This window comes from Zophobas morio, unplaced genomic scaffold (assembly GCF_036711695.1).
Source record: "Zophobas morio isolate AGI-343-1 ecotype UQ-CSIRO unplaced genomic scaffold, CSIRO_AGI_Zmor_V1 ptg000044l, whole genome shotgun sequence".
Classification (NCBI taxonomy): domain Eukaryota; kingdom Metazoa; phylum Arthropoda; class Insecta; order Coleoptera; family Tenebrionidae; genus Zophobas; species Zophobas morio.
This window is the reverse complement of record NW_026972149.1, coordinates 7,800,866-7,821,425: the sequence shown is the minus strand read 5'-3', so window position 1 is coordinate 7,821,425 and position 20,560 is coordinate 7,800,866. Positions and strand designations below refer to the sequence as shown.

Genomic DNA, 20,560 nt, shown 5'->3' with positions numbered 1-20,560 from the left:
TCACACTCATAAATAAATTAACACGGTAAATACACAGCAAAGCACTCAGAGATAATTGCCATCTTTTTTTAAATTTTATCAATATGCGTGGACAACGCAATTAAATAAGTAATATTTGCTTCATAATAAAAGTGCGTCATTTTATAATTTTCCACAAGCTCATTTCATTAATTTACTGAGTTAACACGTCACGAACTCACGATTGCTTCTATGCTGCTAATTGCAAAAGCAATATTTACAATGTCAATTAGCAATTTTGCGACTGATTTGGCGTCAGTTTTTACCAAAATGTAACTGTATAAAACGTTAGTGTCAATTTCTTTACTTCAAAGTCAATTACTTTATCAACAAAGTAATTAATTTTGGTAAAATATTGTCCGTGGTGATAAGAGTAGATCAAATGCGATTCAACTACGTGTATAATAGGTTGCCTATTCAGGCCTTGGTGCTACGTTATGAATACCTGCTGATTTACGCTTTGATTTATTTTCACCCCGTTGTTAATGTTAAATGTAAATCACATTTTTTGTGTTAGGTTGTTCACTTCAAATTAATATATTGATGCGAAGTGCTGCGGAAAATCCCTGGATATTTTTATTTTATAGTGAGTCGAGGTCGCATAAACACATCGTCTCAAAACAAAAAGTTGCGAGAATTATTTATTGTTTTTCGTTTTTCGCATCAGTGTCATCGAAAACCTTGACGACGCTTTTAAGTAAATATAGAAGTGTAGCTATCAGATATGACCTTCTTGAGTACTATCAGTTTTTAATGACTTAATGACCTGAGTTTCACTTATCGAACAAAAAAAAGATAGAAATTGTGAGTATAGATAGGCGTCGATTTCTAGTTATAATTAACGAGAGAACGTCATTTGAGAAGGGATTTTTGTGTTTGACTGTATCGCAACCCACCTTTCCATTAGCGATTTTCAAAAGTCAATTAACGCGAGAGAGAAAAAAAAAGTGTGAGAATAATTCATTGCAGCGTATCTATGAGGCGGCGAGTAAAATTCAGGGTCGTGATTTAGTGGATTTAAACTTAATTTTAAGATCTGCAGCGTAATCCTTTTCCCCAGCTTGAGTTTTTATACTTGACAAAGTACTGGATTTGTGCCAAAGTTTAAAAAGATTGGGACATATTCAAACTATGCTTTTACAAAAGTTTTTTTATTCCCGGGAAAACATTTCCAGTTTAAAGTCATCGCTGCTAACAATCCAGCGTTTTTACGATTTCGAACATAAATTTCGAATAACCCACCCTGTACTTCCCAAATTACAACTGAGTCGATTGTCAATTATTGCGAGAAGGCTGTGCGAGCGAGAGCGCGGATAATGGCGCCGGGAGGGGGAGCTGCCCCCACCACGCCCTTGACCAATCGAATCGCACCAGATAGCGATATTTCGGTTGAAGTAGGTATGCAACGCCGAACTCACCATTGGGTTATGCGCGACTAGTAGGGAAAGAGAACAGACGGGGTAAACCTGTCTAGTGACGTCATTAATTCCACGCTGGCTGTCATGGCTTTCACATCGAAGTGTGCGGCGTAACATATTGCAAAATTCGGGCGCAAACTTGTACAGTTCTAGTTTTAAGTGCGTGAAAAGTGCAATTCCCGTCAAATACCTCAAGATAATGCAAAATGTTTAACCCGGACCTCTCCCAGATTTTTAAGGCTGACGATGGGCGGTACAATGAAATGGAGAATGTGGATGTTATGCTGAATTACGACAACAACGAATTCATGGTTAGTTTGCGGTTTTCCGCCGAAAAATATACCGTCTACGCCTAACGTTGCGAAACGGCACTAATAAATTTTTCTTATCTCATTATCTTAAACAAGGATTTAAAGGTCAATAAGCAGCACCGTGAACGCACTATGCTTTTATTATTTCATAAAACCAAATCTTTGACCTTCATAAATTTGTTCTAGAGCTCGGATTTTTTCGATACGATTAGGTCCGTGGAAAATGGAATCCAAGACGACTTTCTTAACAGTTCGGCCGAAGAGTTCAACACTGCTTCGAGCGACACGAGCTCACACATAGATGGCTATATTTCGCCAAGAAATGATATTTCTGAGAGCGAAAGGAGCAGCATTTTTACAGATGAGTCGTACGTATTTTACGCCAGTTCAATATGAATCCACTTATAGCGAAAATACTCTTCAAACAACCAGACTATCAAAAACCATGAACAGATTTTAAGGTTAGATGTACCAGCACCACGCCGTAACCATATGGAAGTAGAATCGTGTCCCACTTTCACATCTCGTATTCTAAACTACAAACAAACCATGTTTTTTTGGAACACCATGTTTCCTGAATTCTCAAAATGCCAATTTCGTAGTTACGTAATTTTGGATTTGATTATCAGTATACGTGACATTTGTTTGCACTATGCAATATGTCTTGGTGTTCAGAAACGAGTCAACACGTTCTTCGGTTTTTCATTAACCGGCATATTTAGCATGCAATGTTGACATTGTGAGTCTAATGTTATGTTAAATCTTTACATAAGTTTCCGAATTTATTGTCACAAACATAGAACAATGTTTGCGAACAAGTCATTATCGCAAACTGCCTCATTTCAAATATCAAAATACATATTTTTATTTACTCGCCCGCTGGATACTTTCTTTGTTTACCTCAGACTCCCTTTGGACATTGAACCTAAACTGCCACAAACACAAATTACAACCTTACAAACATTCCCATTTGGAGATCCTTTTGTGGAAGGTGATCTTTTCCTTTGTAGGGTTTCTCCACTCAGAACGGTGGATGCTATTGATGATTCCTTATTTGATTTTCTACAACCCGTACAAAATAGTTTTGAAATTGAACCCACACCTGTCATTATAAATCCACCAAAACCGAGAACGAAAATCATTATACAAAACCCCGCCAACAAGAAGATTATCAATAAACCTATAATTAACAGTGAGTATTGTCGCCCAACATGGGTCCGCAGTCAGCACTGGATTTACCAAGTTTGTCCTTTCTAGCTCCTATTAAAAAAATCGGGAAAAAGCAAATCCTGAAAGTCCAGTCATTGACAACCAACGGCAAGCCGGTAATACTCCCTTATGGTTTAAAAAGTATAAAAATTCTTAACGCTAGTGAGTTAAAAACCGAGAGAATCCATGTAACTACTCTTCCAACTAGTTCAGTATGTAGACGTAAAGTGGAACCAACTAGACTTAAAGGTTTACTATCCCAATTCGTGTAAAACTCACTCTATTAGTATTTTTTAGAGGAGCCAGAACCTACGGTGCCCGTGGGGGAGCTATCCGAGGTGAAGCTAACTTCAGAAGAGAAGCGTCTATTGGACAAAGAAGGAATTCAGCTACCTGCCTACCACCCCTTGACCAAATTAGAAGACAGAGAGTTGAAGCGCATACGGCGAAAAATCCGCAACAAGATCTCAGCCCAAGATTCCCGTAAGCGCAAAAAGGAGTACGTCGACGGACTGGAAGAGAGAGTCCGCCGGGGTTCCGAAGAAAACAGAAACTTGATGCAGAGGGTGAAGGAGTTGCAGAAGAAAAACAAGACGTTGATGGCGCACATTAACAAACTACAGTCGTTGATATTCAATTCAACGTCGTCAAAAGCCACACCTTCTACCTGTCTCATGATCGTCATGCTGTCAGTTCTGTTGGTTTCCCTCCCCAACATTCGTTTGTCACAAATGAATAAAGAGTTATCTACAGAACAAGAACAGGTAACTATCAGCAGATCTCTCCTGTCGACCAAGAAGGTAGAAGACGACGGGCTCAACATGGAAGAGTTCTTCATTTTCAACAAAGATGAAGACGGTGTTGACAACGAGAACAACACCGAGAACGAGTTCTTCAAGGCTATTGAAGAGATGGAAAGCAAGTACGAGAACATGAACTTCGAGCGGGATAATTCTGATGACAATTTCTTTAACTCGTTGGTGAGGAACATCAAGAATTTGTTCAATAAGAGCGAGTTGGGGTCGTATTTTGATGCCGACTATGGCGGGTTTCAGAACAAGAAGGGGTTCATTGAGCCGGATATCGATGACTTAGATGGCGGCACTGTCACGACCAACTCTGAACCGCCTACCAAGAAGATGAAACTTGTCGATGAACACTATCATCAAAACGACGAGAACTTTGTACCTTTGGGGAAAGTTATTACTACTACTACTGTTCATAAAAATGCTGTGGGGGAGAGTAAGGATAAATAAATTTGTCTTCATGCTTCATTTTAAACTATGTATTTTAACTGGTTATGTAATAGTTTGCAGTTCTTTTACATTTTGCAATTTGTGTCTTACAATTGTTTCAGTGAATTCACATGAGTCATAACCAAGCTTGAATAATTAATTTAGTTGTCTTATAGTGTGATAGTTCCTTTTTTATATATACATATATTAAATGTGTGTTACTTTTTAATCACGTGGCTGGTGGAAAGTAACTTATTATTTTCATATAGATTTTAAAAGTTTGCATTCCAATACCACACCGTTACCCATGAATCCGTTGCAAGAAAGATATCTGTATAATTTGAAGAGTTTGGCAGTGTTCAGATTTGAAAAGTGTACTAAAATAGACTGTGAATTTTAATCTATGAGATTGTTATTGTATTTATTCAGTTGTAAGTTTTTTTCAGACAGATTTTTATGAATAGGATTTTCCATCCTATTTCTATATAGACGTTATCAAAACATGGTTTATTATGTAATGTCTTAAATTACTAATAAATGTATGTTGCAAATTGTTGTTTTATTGATAAAAAACTCACTCGTAATTGGAAGTTACTGGAATTAAAATGTCAGTTGCATAACTGACACGAAAAAACAAAATTTTAAATGAGTCAGTTGATGGTATACACGTACACGCTGTTCCCAAATGTACGTTCATTCAAGGTCACCAAAGTGTCCATTGTTATATATGACTAAAATGATTGTCGTTTTCGAACAATATGGCGAGTGACATGGTAATTTGTCAATTTGTTTTAACCGTAGAACCAAAATTTGTCAATATCGTGGATATTTAGTAAACTTTATTGTTGAAACAAAGGAAACTACAGAGTATAGCATGGATCTTTTATTAATTTGAGTTCAACAATTTATACATATTACAATAATTTTAAAACTGTAGGAAGATAAAAATGGAATCAATTATAATACATCCATAATTTCTGCTTTATTTACATAAAGTTGAAATTTTAGAGTTCGCCGAGTTTAACAAAAAACAAAAAAAAAAGGGTTTTAGAAATAAGAAAACACTGTGTTCTAACATTCTATATTTATACGAGCCACAAAAGAAATTAAAATCAAATGTTGGTATGAAGCAGTACCACAAGTTTTTGAATTCATATAGCAAACTTGCAGGCTGCTCTTGGTTGAAAGAAGAGTTAAGCAGTCGATCAATTTTTACTTGAGATCAACAACAAAGCAAATTTATACAACGATTAAATCACAACTTTACGTTAAAATTCCTCAGGTCCCCATATTGAACGTGCTAATATATATGTATATATAAAAAAAGGAAAAAAGGCTGCGAATTAAATATTTTAACGTTCAACATGCGAACATTCTATATACAAACTGAAACAGCAAGCTTTAAAAAATAGTAATAATAAATTTGGCGTTAAGAATGACGCGTGTTCCAAACAATTGTAAATGCGGTGAAGGCTGTTAGATTATTTACACCTCAATATTCAATTTACATTGTTCAGTAAGAATCATCCCTTATCAAACATACTAAAACTCGGCCTTACTCGCAAAAATCAACATATTCTCATTCATAGATAAAAATAATATGTTAAATGTTTACTAGAACACACACTACACTAAGTCAAATAATCATACAACGTAGTATTTGGTAAATAATAAATAGCGACAAACTAGTTAAGATTAAAAATATAAATGAAAAAGTACAGAACCGAGGACGAGTAAGGCTTCCGTAGACGTTCACAGATATGGTATGACTTAAACTAACTTATATTAAATTAAGGCTAACCTAAATTAGCTATTTAAATAGTACAACGTAACAAGTTGACAAAAGTCTTCATTTTAACATAGTCAATTAAGTGTTGCAGCACTACTATGTCCACACGGCAATAGTGTGAGATGTTGGTCTGTCTCGCTATATTGTAGTCATTTAGTGCGCACACCTTTCTTCTTCTTTCGTTTAAAGAAACAGCAGCACCTAAAAGACAACCACACACATATTCTTTTTCTTAAAAAAAGAAAACGAATAAATATACAATGGTACGGAACTCCACGATATACATACTTAGTTTCGTCGAGAAGCTCTATTTCCTGAGGCTGAGTGATCGGAGTGTTGCTGTGTCCGGCCGTGGGGTCGTCGGCGTTCAGTTCGCCATTCGTAGAACTTACAACCTGTACAGAACCGTGACGGTCAGCTGGCGTCAAGTTGCCCAACGTACTCTGCTTCGAAGCTTCAGGCCATGCATTTGCTTTACTAGTCGTCTACAAAGGATTCAACTTTAATCGTTAATGCACTTCGGTTATTGTCACACACAAGGCTGAAGCAGGGTCAGGCCAGCCAAGGCCACGTCACGTACTCACAATCACATACATCTCATACACCACAAATGCATCTTTCTCACACCGTGATCACGTCACAAGCAACATGTCGTCACAGTTTTGATTGACAACTAACTCGGTATATGGGTACACACAACAACAACACAGTTTTATTAATAAATCGTGGTTTTATCAAAAATGAGATGTGCAGTCCCAGTGACGCTCAATTTAGTGACTGTTAGTTATTTATTTACATGCGAGGTTGGTAACCATGCTGGACTGCCATTCAGCGGAACACTTTCAATACAATTAATAGATTTTCATTCATGTAGAAAGAAGTTAAAGAGTTTCAAATCATACTATACCTTAGTTAAATGCCTCTCTCGGTTTGGTGATACAACTACTTCATGCGCTGTAGTCTGTAGAGAACCAACAGGAGTACTCTGTAAAATATGACGGCACGGTTGTAGTACAGGATTGGGGTTTATTGATCATTATTGTATTATGGTGTCTAAATTAAGATACAACACATTGACCGCAGCTTGCACATGACTACAAAACGTAAAACTTTGTTAAAATAAAAATATACACCTTATAATTAAGAAAAACAAATTAATCACGTTCTACTCATTTTTTATTGATCGTGATTATTGACGTTTCCACTGTATTCCTCTTAAGCCAGTAATTTTGTAAATTTGGTAAATTATACCTCTTCAAAATAGAACGTAGTGTAGGTAAAAATGCTGCCATACATTATTAACAATAAACTTCTTCACCTATTAAATTGGGTTACATAATTCAACAATCACATATTACAACACCCACTTACACTTAATTTGTATGTGTAAGAGAGAGGTAGCAATATGTTTTAGTACATATCAATACGGAAGGAACACGTAATTATACAAAGTGTACTTCAATTAAGTACGGAAATTTTAGCAGCACATTCTGTGAATAAAAATAACCCTAGTCATGATAAACACGTGTCATATTTAGCTTAATAAAGTTATTGTATGTTAAAAATAAAAACGATGAATAAACTCTCAAAATACGCTGGTAATCTTACAATACAGCGTGACCTGTACGACTTCTTAGTACGAACAGAATGACATTTGACGTTTTAAATTTATCGTCGGTTGTGAAAAACCAAAATAAACAAAGGTCGCGGAATGTCCTGCATTACTTACTTAACCAGTTGCCACATAAATAAACCAATAAAATGACCATGTTCGTTCTTACAGTTAATTTTATGCTTTTACGGAATGGTTTTTAAAACGGATAGTTCTCACAAATGCCACACGTCACGAGTAAATATTGTGTCAAAGATCAAGTAAAATGTTTATTTAGTTAAATGATAGTGTCTAAGGTCAGTTGTCAATAAAGAATGGTTACGCAGAGGAATACTAAGTAACCACTTTAAATATCTGCAACTGGAACAGGACTACTTAAATTAAGTAAAGTAAAAGTCGAAAAAATACAGAATCAATTTTATCGTATCGTAAGAATTGAAATGAATTACTCACAAGCGTAATTGACCTTTGTGTAATAATTGTAGACTTGGTGAAAATTAGATTAATTTTTATCAGTCTTGTATTTCGTATTGTGTTTAAATGAGTACGTTCGTCACACTGTATATGTACATGTTAATTAAGTACGTTAAAAAACAGTAAACGATTAATGTGTTTGTTTAAGTAGAAATAAATTTTCCCTTTACTGCCATTTCTCGTGTAACAGCCGCCATTAGCAAAAATAAAAATAAATAATTTAAGACATCAAAAATGCACGCACCCAGTGCCAATGTTGCGTATCGGTATTGATTTTAAAGAGAAAATAACCCGTATATAGAAATCTATTTAAATGTTAATTTTTCTCGAAATTTTGCAAACAAATTTAAATGCAAATGGAATAGATAACGCATTTTTTCCAATCGAACTATTTAGCAACCGCAGTCTTCGCTGTCGCCGATGCGACGACGCAGGCGCAAACCCACACTTTATTATTGCACAAAATGTAATCTAGCAGAAAATTAAAATGCAAATTTGCGGGAAAATCTAATTAGAACTCCATCAACATAAGAAAAGTGTGTCTGAGAATTGGATCGAGTTGTTACTTCGAGCTTCTACAGGACCAAAAGCGTTCGAAATTGCTACATTTACCTTTGCCGATTTAGTTTTGATAACGTTAGAAGGGGGTGCGTGCCTCATTTGCTGCAGAACGTACAAATTTGCAGGCTGCGTAAACAATCGTCACGTTGACGTTGTTAAGGTCCGTTTTCGTTAACATCGACGTGTACTCACCATGGTTTTTCCCGACCAGTCGAATTCGTTATCGTCCGGGTAGCCCTTACGGTTGTACAAATTTTGAAAGAGACTTCGTAAATACTCGTAATCGGGCGTTTCGAAAAAATCTAAACGTCGTACGTATCTAAGGTAAGTTGCCATTTCTTCCGGGTGACCTTCGCATAGTACTTCTATAGGTGTAGCTCTTTTCGTATCACCTATTTTTTGATATCGCTCCTTCAGCGTGTCCGCTTTGAGTCCTTGCCATGGAAGAGATCCTCTCAAGAAATACATAAACATATGGCCTAAAGCCTCTAAATCGTCACGGCGAGATTGCTCCTTGCCAAGATGCGTATTTATCGACATATACCGTGCCGTTCCGGTCAAAGATTTGTGTTCTCTATATGGAATATGTTTATTGGTTTCCATTTCCACGTATTCTTTAGCTAAACCAAAATCTGCAAACAGATGACGTTGAGTGGCTTCGTCACGGACCGGTTTCGTCGTTTTCGGAGCTTACCTATAATATGAATAATTTTTTCGCGTTTTGTACTACTTCGGCCAATGAGAAAGTTTTCAGGTTTAACATCCCGATAAATAAGGTGTCGACTATGTACATACTCAATTCTGTGCAGCTGCAAGTGGAGGGATTAGAGGGTGTTTGTCGTCATTCTGGTCCACTTACTAGTTGTATCGCTATTTTTAAAACAGTCTTTAAAGAAAATTTTCGGTCGCACATGTCGAAAAGATCCTCTAAACTAGGGCCGAGCAACTCCATCACCAGAGCGTTATATTTCCCGCAAGGACCAAAATAATAAACGTCTGGAATTCCTTCTGCAAATAAATTAATTTTAGACCCAACGTAAATAAATCGTGCGTTAGTTTACCATGGCTACCCAAAAACTTGTAAAATCTATACTCCAAATGTAACTGTGGAGCTTTCGATTTCATGGGCTCCATTTTAATCGCCACATGCTCATTATTATAAAGATTTTTTCCTAGGCGTAATTCGCCGAAATTTCCACAGCCTATTTTCTTTCCAACTCGGAAATTTGGACCCACCATTAAAACTCCCGAACTAGAGTTGGCGATATGGCGCGTCGCATGAGACTCGCTGGTGCCTACAACGTTACAATAAAAAACAAAAAACAAAAATAAACGCATCAAACACTAACCATGACGTTTAGAGTTCTTTTTCTGATCCGTTTTGTCCATGGCTATACCTAGAAAAATATTTAATTATAACACAAGCTAATGAGTCAACATCGTTGTTATTAAAGTCACGTGTCAAAGCTCTTTACATAGAACAAGGGTGACCATACCGAAATCACGTCACGGGTTATGTTTCATAAATTCTTGCCGAGGTTACAATTAAAATTATTTTATTATACGATGACGTCAAATCCGCGATTAAAAAGTGAACATTTTTGACATCACGTTCAATCAAATAATATTATCTTATCTCCGTAATCAGTGAGCTATTATTTTCTTAAGATAATGCAAACATTTTCAATAAATCCAACTCCATACGAACCCTAATTGCTCTCAAAAGCACATTTTCTTTCTCACGTTTCCATACCAATATGACGTTCGGTGAATCCTTCTGCCAATTTCAACCACCGCACGTTAAAATTATCGATTTCGTGGTGTTAACATATCAAGGTTACGTAACGTCTCAAATCTGATTTATAGATTATTTTAGGGCTTCTGATTGTGTTTTGACATCGTTCTGTTGTATGTCGAAACCATACACATTCCATCGCGCAAAAAACAATATAATACGTACGCGGTAATGTACGCCGGCACAAGCTTACAGTTTACATGAGATTAGACAAAAAACAAATAAATACAACATGCTTAGAAACAAACATAATCCCGAACACTGAACAGAGCATACCTTGCGTCCAACTGCCTCAACAGAAGATAGCAAAATGATAACTTTGTCAAGGGTGGACACAGCGAACACGAAGGATTATCACCTTCAGTGAATCTTTTGTATTTTGATTGAAAGTCGTCGGGTTTACATTTACACCATTCTGCTAGGGAAATGTAATTGCTTGGAAAAAAAAAGAAAAAGGAAAAAAAAAGGTACAATGGGTTACATTCGCACTACATTATTTTCGCATCTACAACATGCAACCATTCGTCTATACTCTACTTGGTTTATTCAATAAATAAAAAAGTGTTCAGTTGTAGCTCTTATTCAGTAATCATAATCACTGATCGTTGTGATCGCGTACTGTGAATTCACAATATGGCGTTGTTTTGATCGCACCATACGGTCTCACGATTTGTATGTTGCAAAGGCGAAAACAATTTTGGAATGATACAACTACAAAGTAGAGAGTAAAATCTGGTTAATCCCTCTCCCTACTACGCTAATGCGTCATACCCAACATGATTACGACTCAGGTATATTATCGGAGCCAATAAGATGCCCTGATTTCTTCACGAACAATGAATCTTGTTTCATTATTGCAGTGGACATGTTCTGTAATACCAAGTCAACCTTAACAATGGGTTGTTAAAATGCGGAAACTAGTAAACGGTGGAAATAGAATACTTACCTAAAGGTTAGCCCCAAAAGGCGGATTTGGATTATTAATAGTCTGCAACGTTGTAGTTTGTGCAGTTCGTTGAAGTTGACTCGGTTTTACAAATGTGGTTTAAATAAATAAATAAATTTTAATACTACGTTATGTAATTGTTATATAGGTTTATATAGGGATTAACGAGATTTTACTGTACACACAACGATACACTATGTGCAAAACAGGTACAGCTAACTCGGATTTAAGAACGAAAACTTATGACTAGAAAAATAACTAAAAACGATAAAAATGATAAAAAAATGTGTCCTGTATTTCGAGTGACACATTTCAAACAAAAATATAAATAAATAAATAAAATAAAAAGTAAATGTAATTAGGGAATATGTGATGTTCCGTAAGCGTGTCGGATCGGTAGATACCCAAATCGTCGGAGTGAAAATTCGATCAGGTGCGATTAAGGTAATCGTCGATCGGTGATAATTAAATGATAATTGGCTGTCTAGTTGAAAATAACTAGAGCAATGCCGTATTTTCTTGGAAATACGTGCGATAAAGTGAAGGTCGCAACGATTTCATTATGAAGTTTTAATAAAACAAATAGTCCTGGGTTCCTAGCAACACGGTCGTAAATTCGGCCGAAATAATTTTGAGAGTTTATAGCCGTCCCAGTTCATGGTATATCATTCGAAAATAAATAAAGGGTGGAAGTGTCCGGTCGGCATAAAATAATAATTCGCCTTTGGGAGTAGGTCGGAAAGAAGCGAAAAATAATTTATTTTGTGGTCAAGGTAGGAATAGTGAAAAATCAATTTTAACCCCGGTATTTATGCGATGGAATGTGGTAGGGCGACGCGAAACCTTGAGATTTCATTCATTTTTATAGCGATGGCTTGACACCAAAACGGGTGGTAAAGAGTTGAATTAGGGTTCGCAATACAAGACATTAAAGGCAATGACCTCCGCCCTGCTCGTGATGCAATCGATGCCCTTTTCTCACACGCGGCAGCGCGATTTTTATCTCGCGAGAAGGACGTGTGTCAGGAACATCAATCAAGGGTTAGAGGAATGCAAGGGCCGGAAATGCAGCGGTTTTTGATCTGGGTCAAAGCGGAGAAGGGCAGATTTGGGATTAGTCGTACTTGAATGACGTGGGGCCTTTATCGAGGAGAGAAAGATTATGAGTGAAATACAATGGAAATATAGCCACGAGATAAGAAAATGGTTGTTTATTGTGATAAATAATAAATTGGCAAGTATGGTTGTATGGGATGAAATGGCCGTAAAAGGTTGTTAATGCGGTCGAGGAGATAAATGTTGGCAATTAGGAGATTACGGCGATAAAGGAGGAAAGAGACATAAGAAATAACGGAAATTGTTGAGGCAAGTACAAGGTCCTAGTCGGGCTTTGTTTGATTTCGCATTTAGCGCAGGATTCTAAATAAACACGAAATGACAGGTATCCATAGTGTGGATTTATGACAAAGAACATAACCCAACTTTTTATTTGTGGGTTTTGCTGGAATGGTTAGCGAGTCTGTGGGGAGTTTGTAAATGATTCATACATAATTTACGTAGTAAATTAGAGTAATTTAGCGGGAACGAGCTAGGGTGGTTAGATAGGATTACGAAAACGAACGTCGGGTGGAGGTAGGAGGCATATTGCTGTCGATCCGTACTCACCCTCGAAACCACGATGTATGCTATGAATCGGGTTGTTTTATCCAAGAAAAGCACTGCATAGGAGTTTTGGGAGGAAAGCACTTTTATAAATTCATTTCAGTCGCTAAATAATATCACATTTTGTTAGTATCACAGTGTATTACACAGATTTCCGTAAGCCTACAAGAGTTGGGAAAGCGTCGCGACGCACGATTGCACTAACAATTTCTTGAAAAATTCCTCCCGATGCAGGCAAAAGCTGATCGGATGTTGTGAAATGTCATTTCAATATCTTCTGCCGTGGTTAGGTCTGTGAACGGCAAAACGCCATTACTGACTCAGACCCGGTCAACGTCATTTAGGGATTTCTGTGATCTGTGCCACTCAAACACTTACCGGAGCACCACATAAACCGACTTTTATCTTTCGCTACATTAACCAGTCTCGACTTGTTCGCAGAGCCTAAGAATTCACCATTTTCACGCACTCGTCCCGGAGACGGAGAGTGTGCCGTACCATTGACTTCGGGTCATATCTGCGTTGCGCATGCGCGCAAAATACGTTTCCGATATGTCATTTCTCCACAAAAATACATCAGCGAATTTTCATGTTTTCCCTCGCATTTCCCCCAGAGATGCACCGATTCGGGAAAACTCCAACTCAACTCACTCAGCCTCCCTTTTTCTGGCACCCTTTTCCCCCGGAAACGGGAAATATGTCCACTTTCGAGGCGTGGTGAATCATATGTTCCGTTACTATAACAACACGATTATGCCAATTTTTGAATTCACGCGCCAAGCGCGACCTTTTTTTGTTGTTTTTAGTATGACAGGTGACAAAATTGAAGGGATAACGCATTTTACAAATGTTTGCTCAACATGTGCAGATAACGTCGTATTTGAGTTACATGTTTGTTGGAAACACTATCGTATTTTTGTTTTTGCGATCTTGTTTGTCTATACGTCTATCACGTTTTCCAGCCAACTAGCAAATTCCTAATTTGTAAAAATTCGATTACGTGAATTAACCCGTCGAGATTTTAGAGTCACGTTCACGCTCGATTGACTCAATGCTTAGTGTCATTCGATCGATACGTCAAATCACATTGCAAAAACATGCTTATGAAATAAAGAATCATGATTTTTTTCAAATAACAGTTAAGAAAATAAAAATAACAATGCCTCTGCATTGTGAAGAAAGTTATGACACTCTTAACGACGCTGTAACAATATAAGACGCTATTATTGCTATTTTCTTATTTCTCTTCTCCAAACAAGTTAATGTTTCTGTGGTGATTATTTTTTAGAGACCGTGTAAACTGCATTTCCTCACAAAGTAGATAAAGTATACGGCAACAGATCCATAATCGATAAAATTCCTTTGTAGGCAGAAAAGGTGATTATAAAAATGAAAGGAATGAGGCCTGCATACGACAAATAGGGTCGCTTCGTGTATATCGTACGAAAATAACAGAGTACGTACTACTCGACGTCCGAGGGCGCCACGAATCGTGGCAAATATTTAAATATACTCCGTTTTAGTCTGCAGATGGCGCCACCAGCAGTTACAACGTCTTTTCAAATTGTTCCAAGCATAAATATAGAGCGGCAATTTTTTTTTATTGAATGAAACGAAATACGCAGAAGTTTATTTTTAACTATAGAATACGTTATTTCACAATTTTTTAAATAAATAAAGATGAATCGATAAAAACCTTTTCGTAATCTTCGTATCATAAAATAAAGTTTGATAATAATTCTGGTGTGGCTACAATTGCATCAAATTTGTATCAAAGTTTTGATTGGTCGCAGAAAATGAGAGACCTAATCAGTTAATAGAAATATAAAGTATAGTAGCGCTATTTCTCACTAGGGGGCGCAGAAAGCAAATTTATAAGATGGTTAGAAAATTATTGCTGCTGCAAGGTAGGGCAAATTGGTCATATTTTCTAAAGAGAAAGAGAAACGTAACGAATGTCTCAAGCAAGGTAAGAATGAAGGCGTAACATTTGCACTCCTAATGTGGCAGTCTTTGTACATACAGTAAAGTACTTGTAAGGGGTGCCGTCAAAGACAAAGTTCCGACAAAATTGCCAAAATTTTAGAAAACAAAGGACAGACATATATAGCTGTCATTTCGCTATCTAGTCTTCTATTAATTAAAAATAGAAATTATTTAAACAACCATACGATTCCATTATGTTATATGTCTAGCACTACTACTCTTTTTGATTATTTGATACAAATTTAGGAAGTTTGAACAAGATAGTTTCGTCTATTCGAAAAAGTTGTGACGTGCGTGACGTCATAGCGCCGGCATGACAACTTTAGAGTAATTTTTCCTACAAAAAATTGTAAAATTGTTGACAACATAACGGTTTTCATCTAGATTTAATGATTAACATCTATTTGTACCGTTCAGTCAAACACATTTTTAAGCAGCAGGTATATAGTGAAAAAAATCCTACAACCATATTCCACTATAAAACCTTGTCAATTGAGCGGAAAACAAGTTTAAACTGAATCGGCGCGATCAGGCCTCGATGAATATTTAATGAATCAGCTGTAGGAAGTCTTCGCCTTCGACAAAACCCCACTGTTCTCGATCCGATAAAATTACCGATATTAAATATGAAATAATAGGTCGCTTTAGAACACATCCGTCACCAAGCAGCGATAAAATTCTCCGAGTCGACGTAGCAGATAAAATTTTTTACCAGCTTTGACATAAATAAAAGAGGTATGTGTCGTGTGCCACGGATCCATTTCAACCTCTTGTGGCTTATCTCCAGGCAAGCTGGAATAATAAGTTTAAATACCTAATCTGTGTACCCATAAAGCCGAAGAATAGCAAAACACGAGCAGATGAAGAGGAAGGGTTAGCGTAGTAAAGGCCATGAAATTTGGCTTTTGTATCGCGTCTCACCTGACATATTCGGAGCACGCACCTAATCCTTTTGTCATTAAACACAGTATAGAAATTATTAGGGGTTATCTCGGAGAGGAGGCACAACGCGGATGACCCCACCACCTTTGGAATGCTTTTAATGTTTTGATCGGGCTCGGATAGCCCTCGTTACGGTGTCACAGTATTTAAATGTTTTTACTTCCCGCGTAATTGCCAAGGGACCCAGTTGTCTTTATTCAAATTTGGCGGTTCATCCCCACCGGAATGTTGATGACGTCAAGTCAAAAAAATATCTACTAGAGTGATTTAATCGTGACGATATAGGTTTTTTCGATGGATGTATATTAATTAATCACTTTGTGTATAAATACTCGAGCGCACACTTGTTCAGATCGATGGATAATTTGTCAGTTTGGAACCCCCTTTTGAATAAAACCATAACTCTTAATATCGCACTACTGGAAGCCTTTATATAGGCGTGATTTTATCCACTATGTGCATCCCGAACAACAGGCGATATCAAACAATGCTCTATTCTTGCAACGGGGCTTTAATCGACGCACATAAGCGTCTCTCTAAGATGGAATTACGATTATCACGCAATGTAAACACACAGAAATTCGGATCGGAATTAGGTCGATCTTCCAACGAGGAAATTCATTTTAATAAGAATGATCAAAATTAAGACTGTGGTCGTACGTAGGTTCAAAAATTTTCATCGCCGAGGTAACGAACGTCTATGGGATTATTTCTATAGCATCACTTTTGTCGAGTGGCATTAAGCATGCCGTTTTGACTTCTCAAGACTCAGTGCATGTATGGTGCCAGGAACTCTCAAAATGTTTGCCCAAATAAGATCAATACTCAATATACTAAAATTTCAGCAAAATTTTAATATCACGTCATCAGATTTTACATTTTGAATTTACTAGTAAAAAAGTATATTTTTCACTTTAGCCGTACACAATGCACACTTTTCTACACTCGTGCGACAATTGCAATGACGAAATAAACTGTATTGCTTGTGACTGTGTCTACGGTTACGTTTCCGAAAGAACGTTTTGTGGCAAATCAATTTGTATGGCTACAATTCCATTATAAGGGTTGTTTTACGCCGTTTGGGGGCTGCTGGAAGCATTTAGCGAAGCGTATGAGTAATTGTTACGGTATGACGCTTCTACACAGCAAGAGCGGCTAATATGTAGCTCACATACGCATGCCCATCATTGCACTCATTCAGAGTACGTCTACCATAAATGTTAATGCGCTAATCCGACATTTACAAGTAAACTCCTACGGGGGTGGTTTTGGAGTGCATCACTAACTCTATTATGGTAAGTAGCTTAGGTCTTTTACCCGACGACGATTATCTCAATGTTTCGAATTGAGAGATTTCGAAACGGCGTAGGAATTTGGTCATTGCAAGGTCGACGATTTTGCAGTGTAGGGACGGAATTGAAGAGGTTGTAAGAGTATGTAAATTTAGATGTGTGTGTCATTGCAGGCTTGGAAATGAAATTCGATAGGCGAAAGTTCGATTATTATTGTGCATATTTTATTGTGAAAAAGCTGTTTGTCATATACATACGTAATGAGAGTGTAAATTACGTTTGTGGAAAGACGGCTTTAGTAATTGACGTTTCATGAATAATATACAGAAACGTTGTTAAAACAGTTATTTTGTTGTTAAGTGTTTGGGGGAAATGGCGAGAGCGGTTGTTTTAAATTCATATATTATTAAAATCGTACATTTAAATTCCTGCGAGTTGACTCTTCCATGTTTTAATTATGATATAAGTGATAACACGCTCCAGCCGTTTAATATTGTATATGATTACGTGTACTAATCCACGTGAGGATTCAGATTAGGTTAACGAGCTGTTATTCGGAAAATTTTTCGCATATTTATTAAGAATTTGAATTTATGAATTGATATTTGTATGCAAATGAAACCGAATGGCCCTAAAGTGCCAATTAGTAATTTCCAGCGTTTCGAATGAAATATAAAAATTTATAGTTTAACCTAAAGAGCTCAATACAAACCGTTTGACATCTGGCCTCTATTTAATTTTTATGTTCGAGTGCATCGTAAAACGGACTTGAATTAAACTTGCAGAGGTGTAGAATGGAGCGCGGCACTTGGGTTCTTTAGCTCGTTTTTGTTTAGCGCGTCAGGTAATTTAGCGTTTTATTTCGGTGGCGAATAATATCATAGCGCAAGGGGGCAACTAAATAACTCGCACGGACAGGTCCGGTTTAGAAAAGGAACCACCAAATATATAAACAGTGAAAAGTATCACGTTTCTAATTTATTACCACCCTACACGGTTAACCCATATAACCCATAAGGTCCCTTGTCTTGACTGGAATTCTAAAAAGGCCGACCACTCACTACCGAAGGTGTAAAAATATCAATTTCTCAAGTTTCGTGTTATTTTTTATGGGGATCCAGTACGAAACTTCGCCTGTTATGAAAGATGAAAGTGCAGGAAAATCAGTGGCGTAGACGGATTATTTAAAGGAGTTGATTTATATCCACGATTTATACGCCAGTTAAACGTACATTATGGACATATTTTATACCATTTTTTACAGTTAGACCTAACTGATACTTTGTTGTAGTTTGTGCTCATTTCTAGCACACACACTTCGAGATGATAGCTATAATGATATTTCAAACTATAAATGATATTACACCTAAATTGATAAAAGTCATAGAATTTAATTGTGAGTGCTGGAATATTTATAGTTAAACTGTTAACAAAAAATGTTAATAGAAACTCCCACGAATATCTTATCGTTAACCACTTTTTAAAAACCTCAACCGGAAACGGTTTGATTTAGCGCTTACAAAAAGGCAGTAAAAACTTATCAAGAATATCACGTTGCATATATTCCAGAAAATATGAAACGCTAAGAAGAAACAAATTTTGATAGCTAATGTCACACACACTTTCTAAAATCACTAGCCAGAAATAATTTAGTGTTTCGGACAAACAGTTAATATTGACACAAAATATCAATAAAAACTGCTCATGCATATCAGATTATCTGACACTTCAGAGAATAATAACTGCGCGAGGAGGGTCAGTTGTCTGGTTGTTATGAGGCCCGTATTTTTGGCTCGTTGTCAGGGCCGGGTTTAAGATACACAAAACACGCAGCTGCTGTGTGACAACGACCGGAAAATAGTCTGAAATTTGTCGTTGGTACTAACTCTAAATATTGATAATGATTATAAAGGGTTACCACGAATTCAGGATTCAAAATCCATGAAAACAGAGCTTTCCACTATTTATGTGTTTATAAAAACTTGTCAGGGAAATCAATGGGGCTTCATCTATTAATGGTTTTCTAGCTTCTTTTAGATATTCAGCGACTAGAATGGCAATCGAAAAACCGAGATGTCGAAACGAAAAATTAAAAAATGGAAATATCGAGGAACTGAAAAATTGAAAAGCGGGAAAGTCGAAAAATCGAAAAACCAAGAAGTCAAAAAATCGAAACATCAAAAAGTTGAGAAATCGAAATGTCGAGAAGTCGAAAAATTGAAAAATCGAAGAATTATAAATCAAAAAAATTGTCGAAAGCTATTCAACAGAACTTCCCTCTTTAAAAAAAATATAAAATTTGATTTCCGATTTTCGTTTTGTGATTGATAACCTTTGTAAAGTAAAAAACAGCGGCATAAATAACGCCCCTGCAATCCCTGCGCCGCGCCGACAATTTAAAATATATTTAAAGCACTTTACTAACGGGATAAAATGTCTTTCAGCACTAGGTAATAGCAATCTGAAGCTCAAGTGTTTATTTATGTTTATACATCGAAAGAATGTCACGTAGAAATCACACAGTTTGATCTGAATGAGTTTGTCTTCTCAAAACAGACTAGAATTATTAATGAAACCACAGTCGAACAAAATGTTCTGAATATCATTATTATAATTCTTGTTTTATCATTACTACATAAAGATGTGCATATTCTCACAATTTCGAGACAATGGGGTGATCCGTTCATAATTTGACCAACTAAAAATTTGCGATGACGTCATCAACATTTTTGCAAGAACAGTTACCATGCTTACAATAAATTCAAAAGGTCTGGAGGATTTTAAAGTATTCACTTTTCTGATTCTTGATTTAATCAATAAATTAAATTCACTCAGTCATAAATTTTTTTGAGACATCCTGTATAAGCAAATTTAAAAAATATTAATTCAGGGATAAATTACAAGTATTGACTCATATTTTGCACATTTATGATAGTTAGATTCAGCAAAATTTTGAGGTGTCGTCAATTTTTAAGGGCGGATGAGCAAATACATTTTGATAAAAAATTTACCAGATTTCAATGCATTCGGTTTTGCATTTCCTAATTAAATTAAAAAATGTTGGTTTATATATATATTATGTTGGGATGTTTATTCAAATAATATATAAAAAAATAACAACAATCGGCTCAGTACTTTCGAAGATTATCTGTCTAATAAAAATCTGGGATGACAGACAGACAGCCGGACAGACAGACGCTCAAACAGACGGACAGACGGAAACGGGAGACCTATTTCTTCATCCTCTAGCGGTCGCTGACGCTGGGGAAGTAAAAATCAATAAATCGAAAATTCGAAACATTAAAAAATC

At 36.5% G+C, this 20,560-nt stretch overlaps 2 protein-coding genes across 10 annotated transcripts; one reads left to right on the top strand and one right to left on the bottom strand.

Annotated features, from left to right (window-relative positions):
• Positions 1 to 1,436: 1,436 nt before the first annotated feature.
• LOC135141373 (uncharacterized) lies at positions 1,437 to 4,742 on the top strand. Its single transcript, XM_064072430.1, has 5 exons — positions 1,437 to 1,747; positions 1,934 to 2,115; positions 2,758 to 2,939; positions 3,005 to 3,205; positions 3,254 to 4,742. The coding sequence occupies exons 1-5, from the start codon at positions 1,643 to 1,645 to the stop codon at positions 4,210 to 4,212; spliced, it is 1,629 nt and encodes a 542-aa protein (XP_063928500.1). The 5' UTR covers positions 1,437 to 1,642; the 3' UTR covers positions 4,213 to 4,742.
• Positions 4,743 to 5,256: 514 nt separating this feature from the next.
• Positions 5,257 to 13,578, bottom strand: Gish (gilgamesh). Of its 9 annotated transcripts, XM_064072045.1 has the most exons (11): positions 11,369 to 11,444; positions 11,194 to 11,292; positions 9,977 to 10,024; positions 9,689 to 9,922; positions 9,487 to 9,635; positions 9,322 to 9,436; positions 8,820 to 9,259; positions 8,679 to 8,753; positions 6,888 to 6,965; positions 6,269 to 6,465; positions 5,257 to 6,181 (listed from the first exon to the last, which is right to left on the bottom strand). In XM_064072045.1, the coding sequence occupies exons 2-11, from the start codon at positions 11,198 to 11,200 to the stop codon at positions 6,130 to 6,132; spliced, it is 1,395 nt and encodes a 464-aa protein (XP_063928115.1). In that variant the 5' UTR covers positions 11,201 to 11,292; positions 11,369 to 11,444; the 3' UTR covers positions 5,257 to 6,129. The 9 variants fall into 9 exon arrangements, with proteins under 9 accessions (XP_063928115.1, XP_063928114.1, XP_063928106.1 ...); XM_064072044.1 differs by lacking the exon at positions 8,679 to 8,753 and having other exon boundaries at positions 5,257 to 6,211; positions 6,269 to 6,375; positions 11,369 to 11,443; XM_064072036.1 differs by lacking the exon at positions 8,679 to 8,753 and having other exon boundaries at positions 5,257 to 6,211; positions 11,369 to 11,441.
• Positions 13,579 to 20,560: the final 6,982 nt, after the last annotated feature.

Excerpts from the sequence above, each read along its gene's own strand:
- Gish (XM_064072045.1), bottom strand. Across the intron at positions 9,437-9,486 it reads TAAAAATAGCGATACAACTA|CTGCACAGAATTGAGTATGT; the intron begins GTAAGTGGACCA and ends CTCCACTTGCAG. Across the intron at positions 6,466-6,887 it reads GAGAGAGGCATTTAACTAAG|ACGACTAGTAAAGCAAATGC; the intron begins GTATAGTATGAT and ends AATCCTTTGTAG.
- LOC135141373 (XM_064072430.1), top strand. The coding sequence starts at position 1,643 with ATGTTTAACCCGGACCTCTCCCAGATTTTTAAGGCTGACGATGGGCGG. Across the intron at positions 2,116-2,757 it reads AGCATTTTTACAGATGAGTC|GGTTTCTCCACTCAGAACGG; the intron begins GTACGTATTTTA and ends TTTCCTTTGTAG. Across the intron at positions 2,940-3,004 it reads CAATAAACCTATAATTAACA|CTCCTATTAAAAAAATCGGG; the intron begins GTGAGTATTGTC and ends TGTCCTTTCTAG.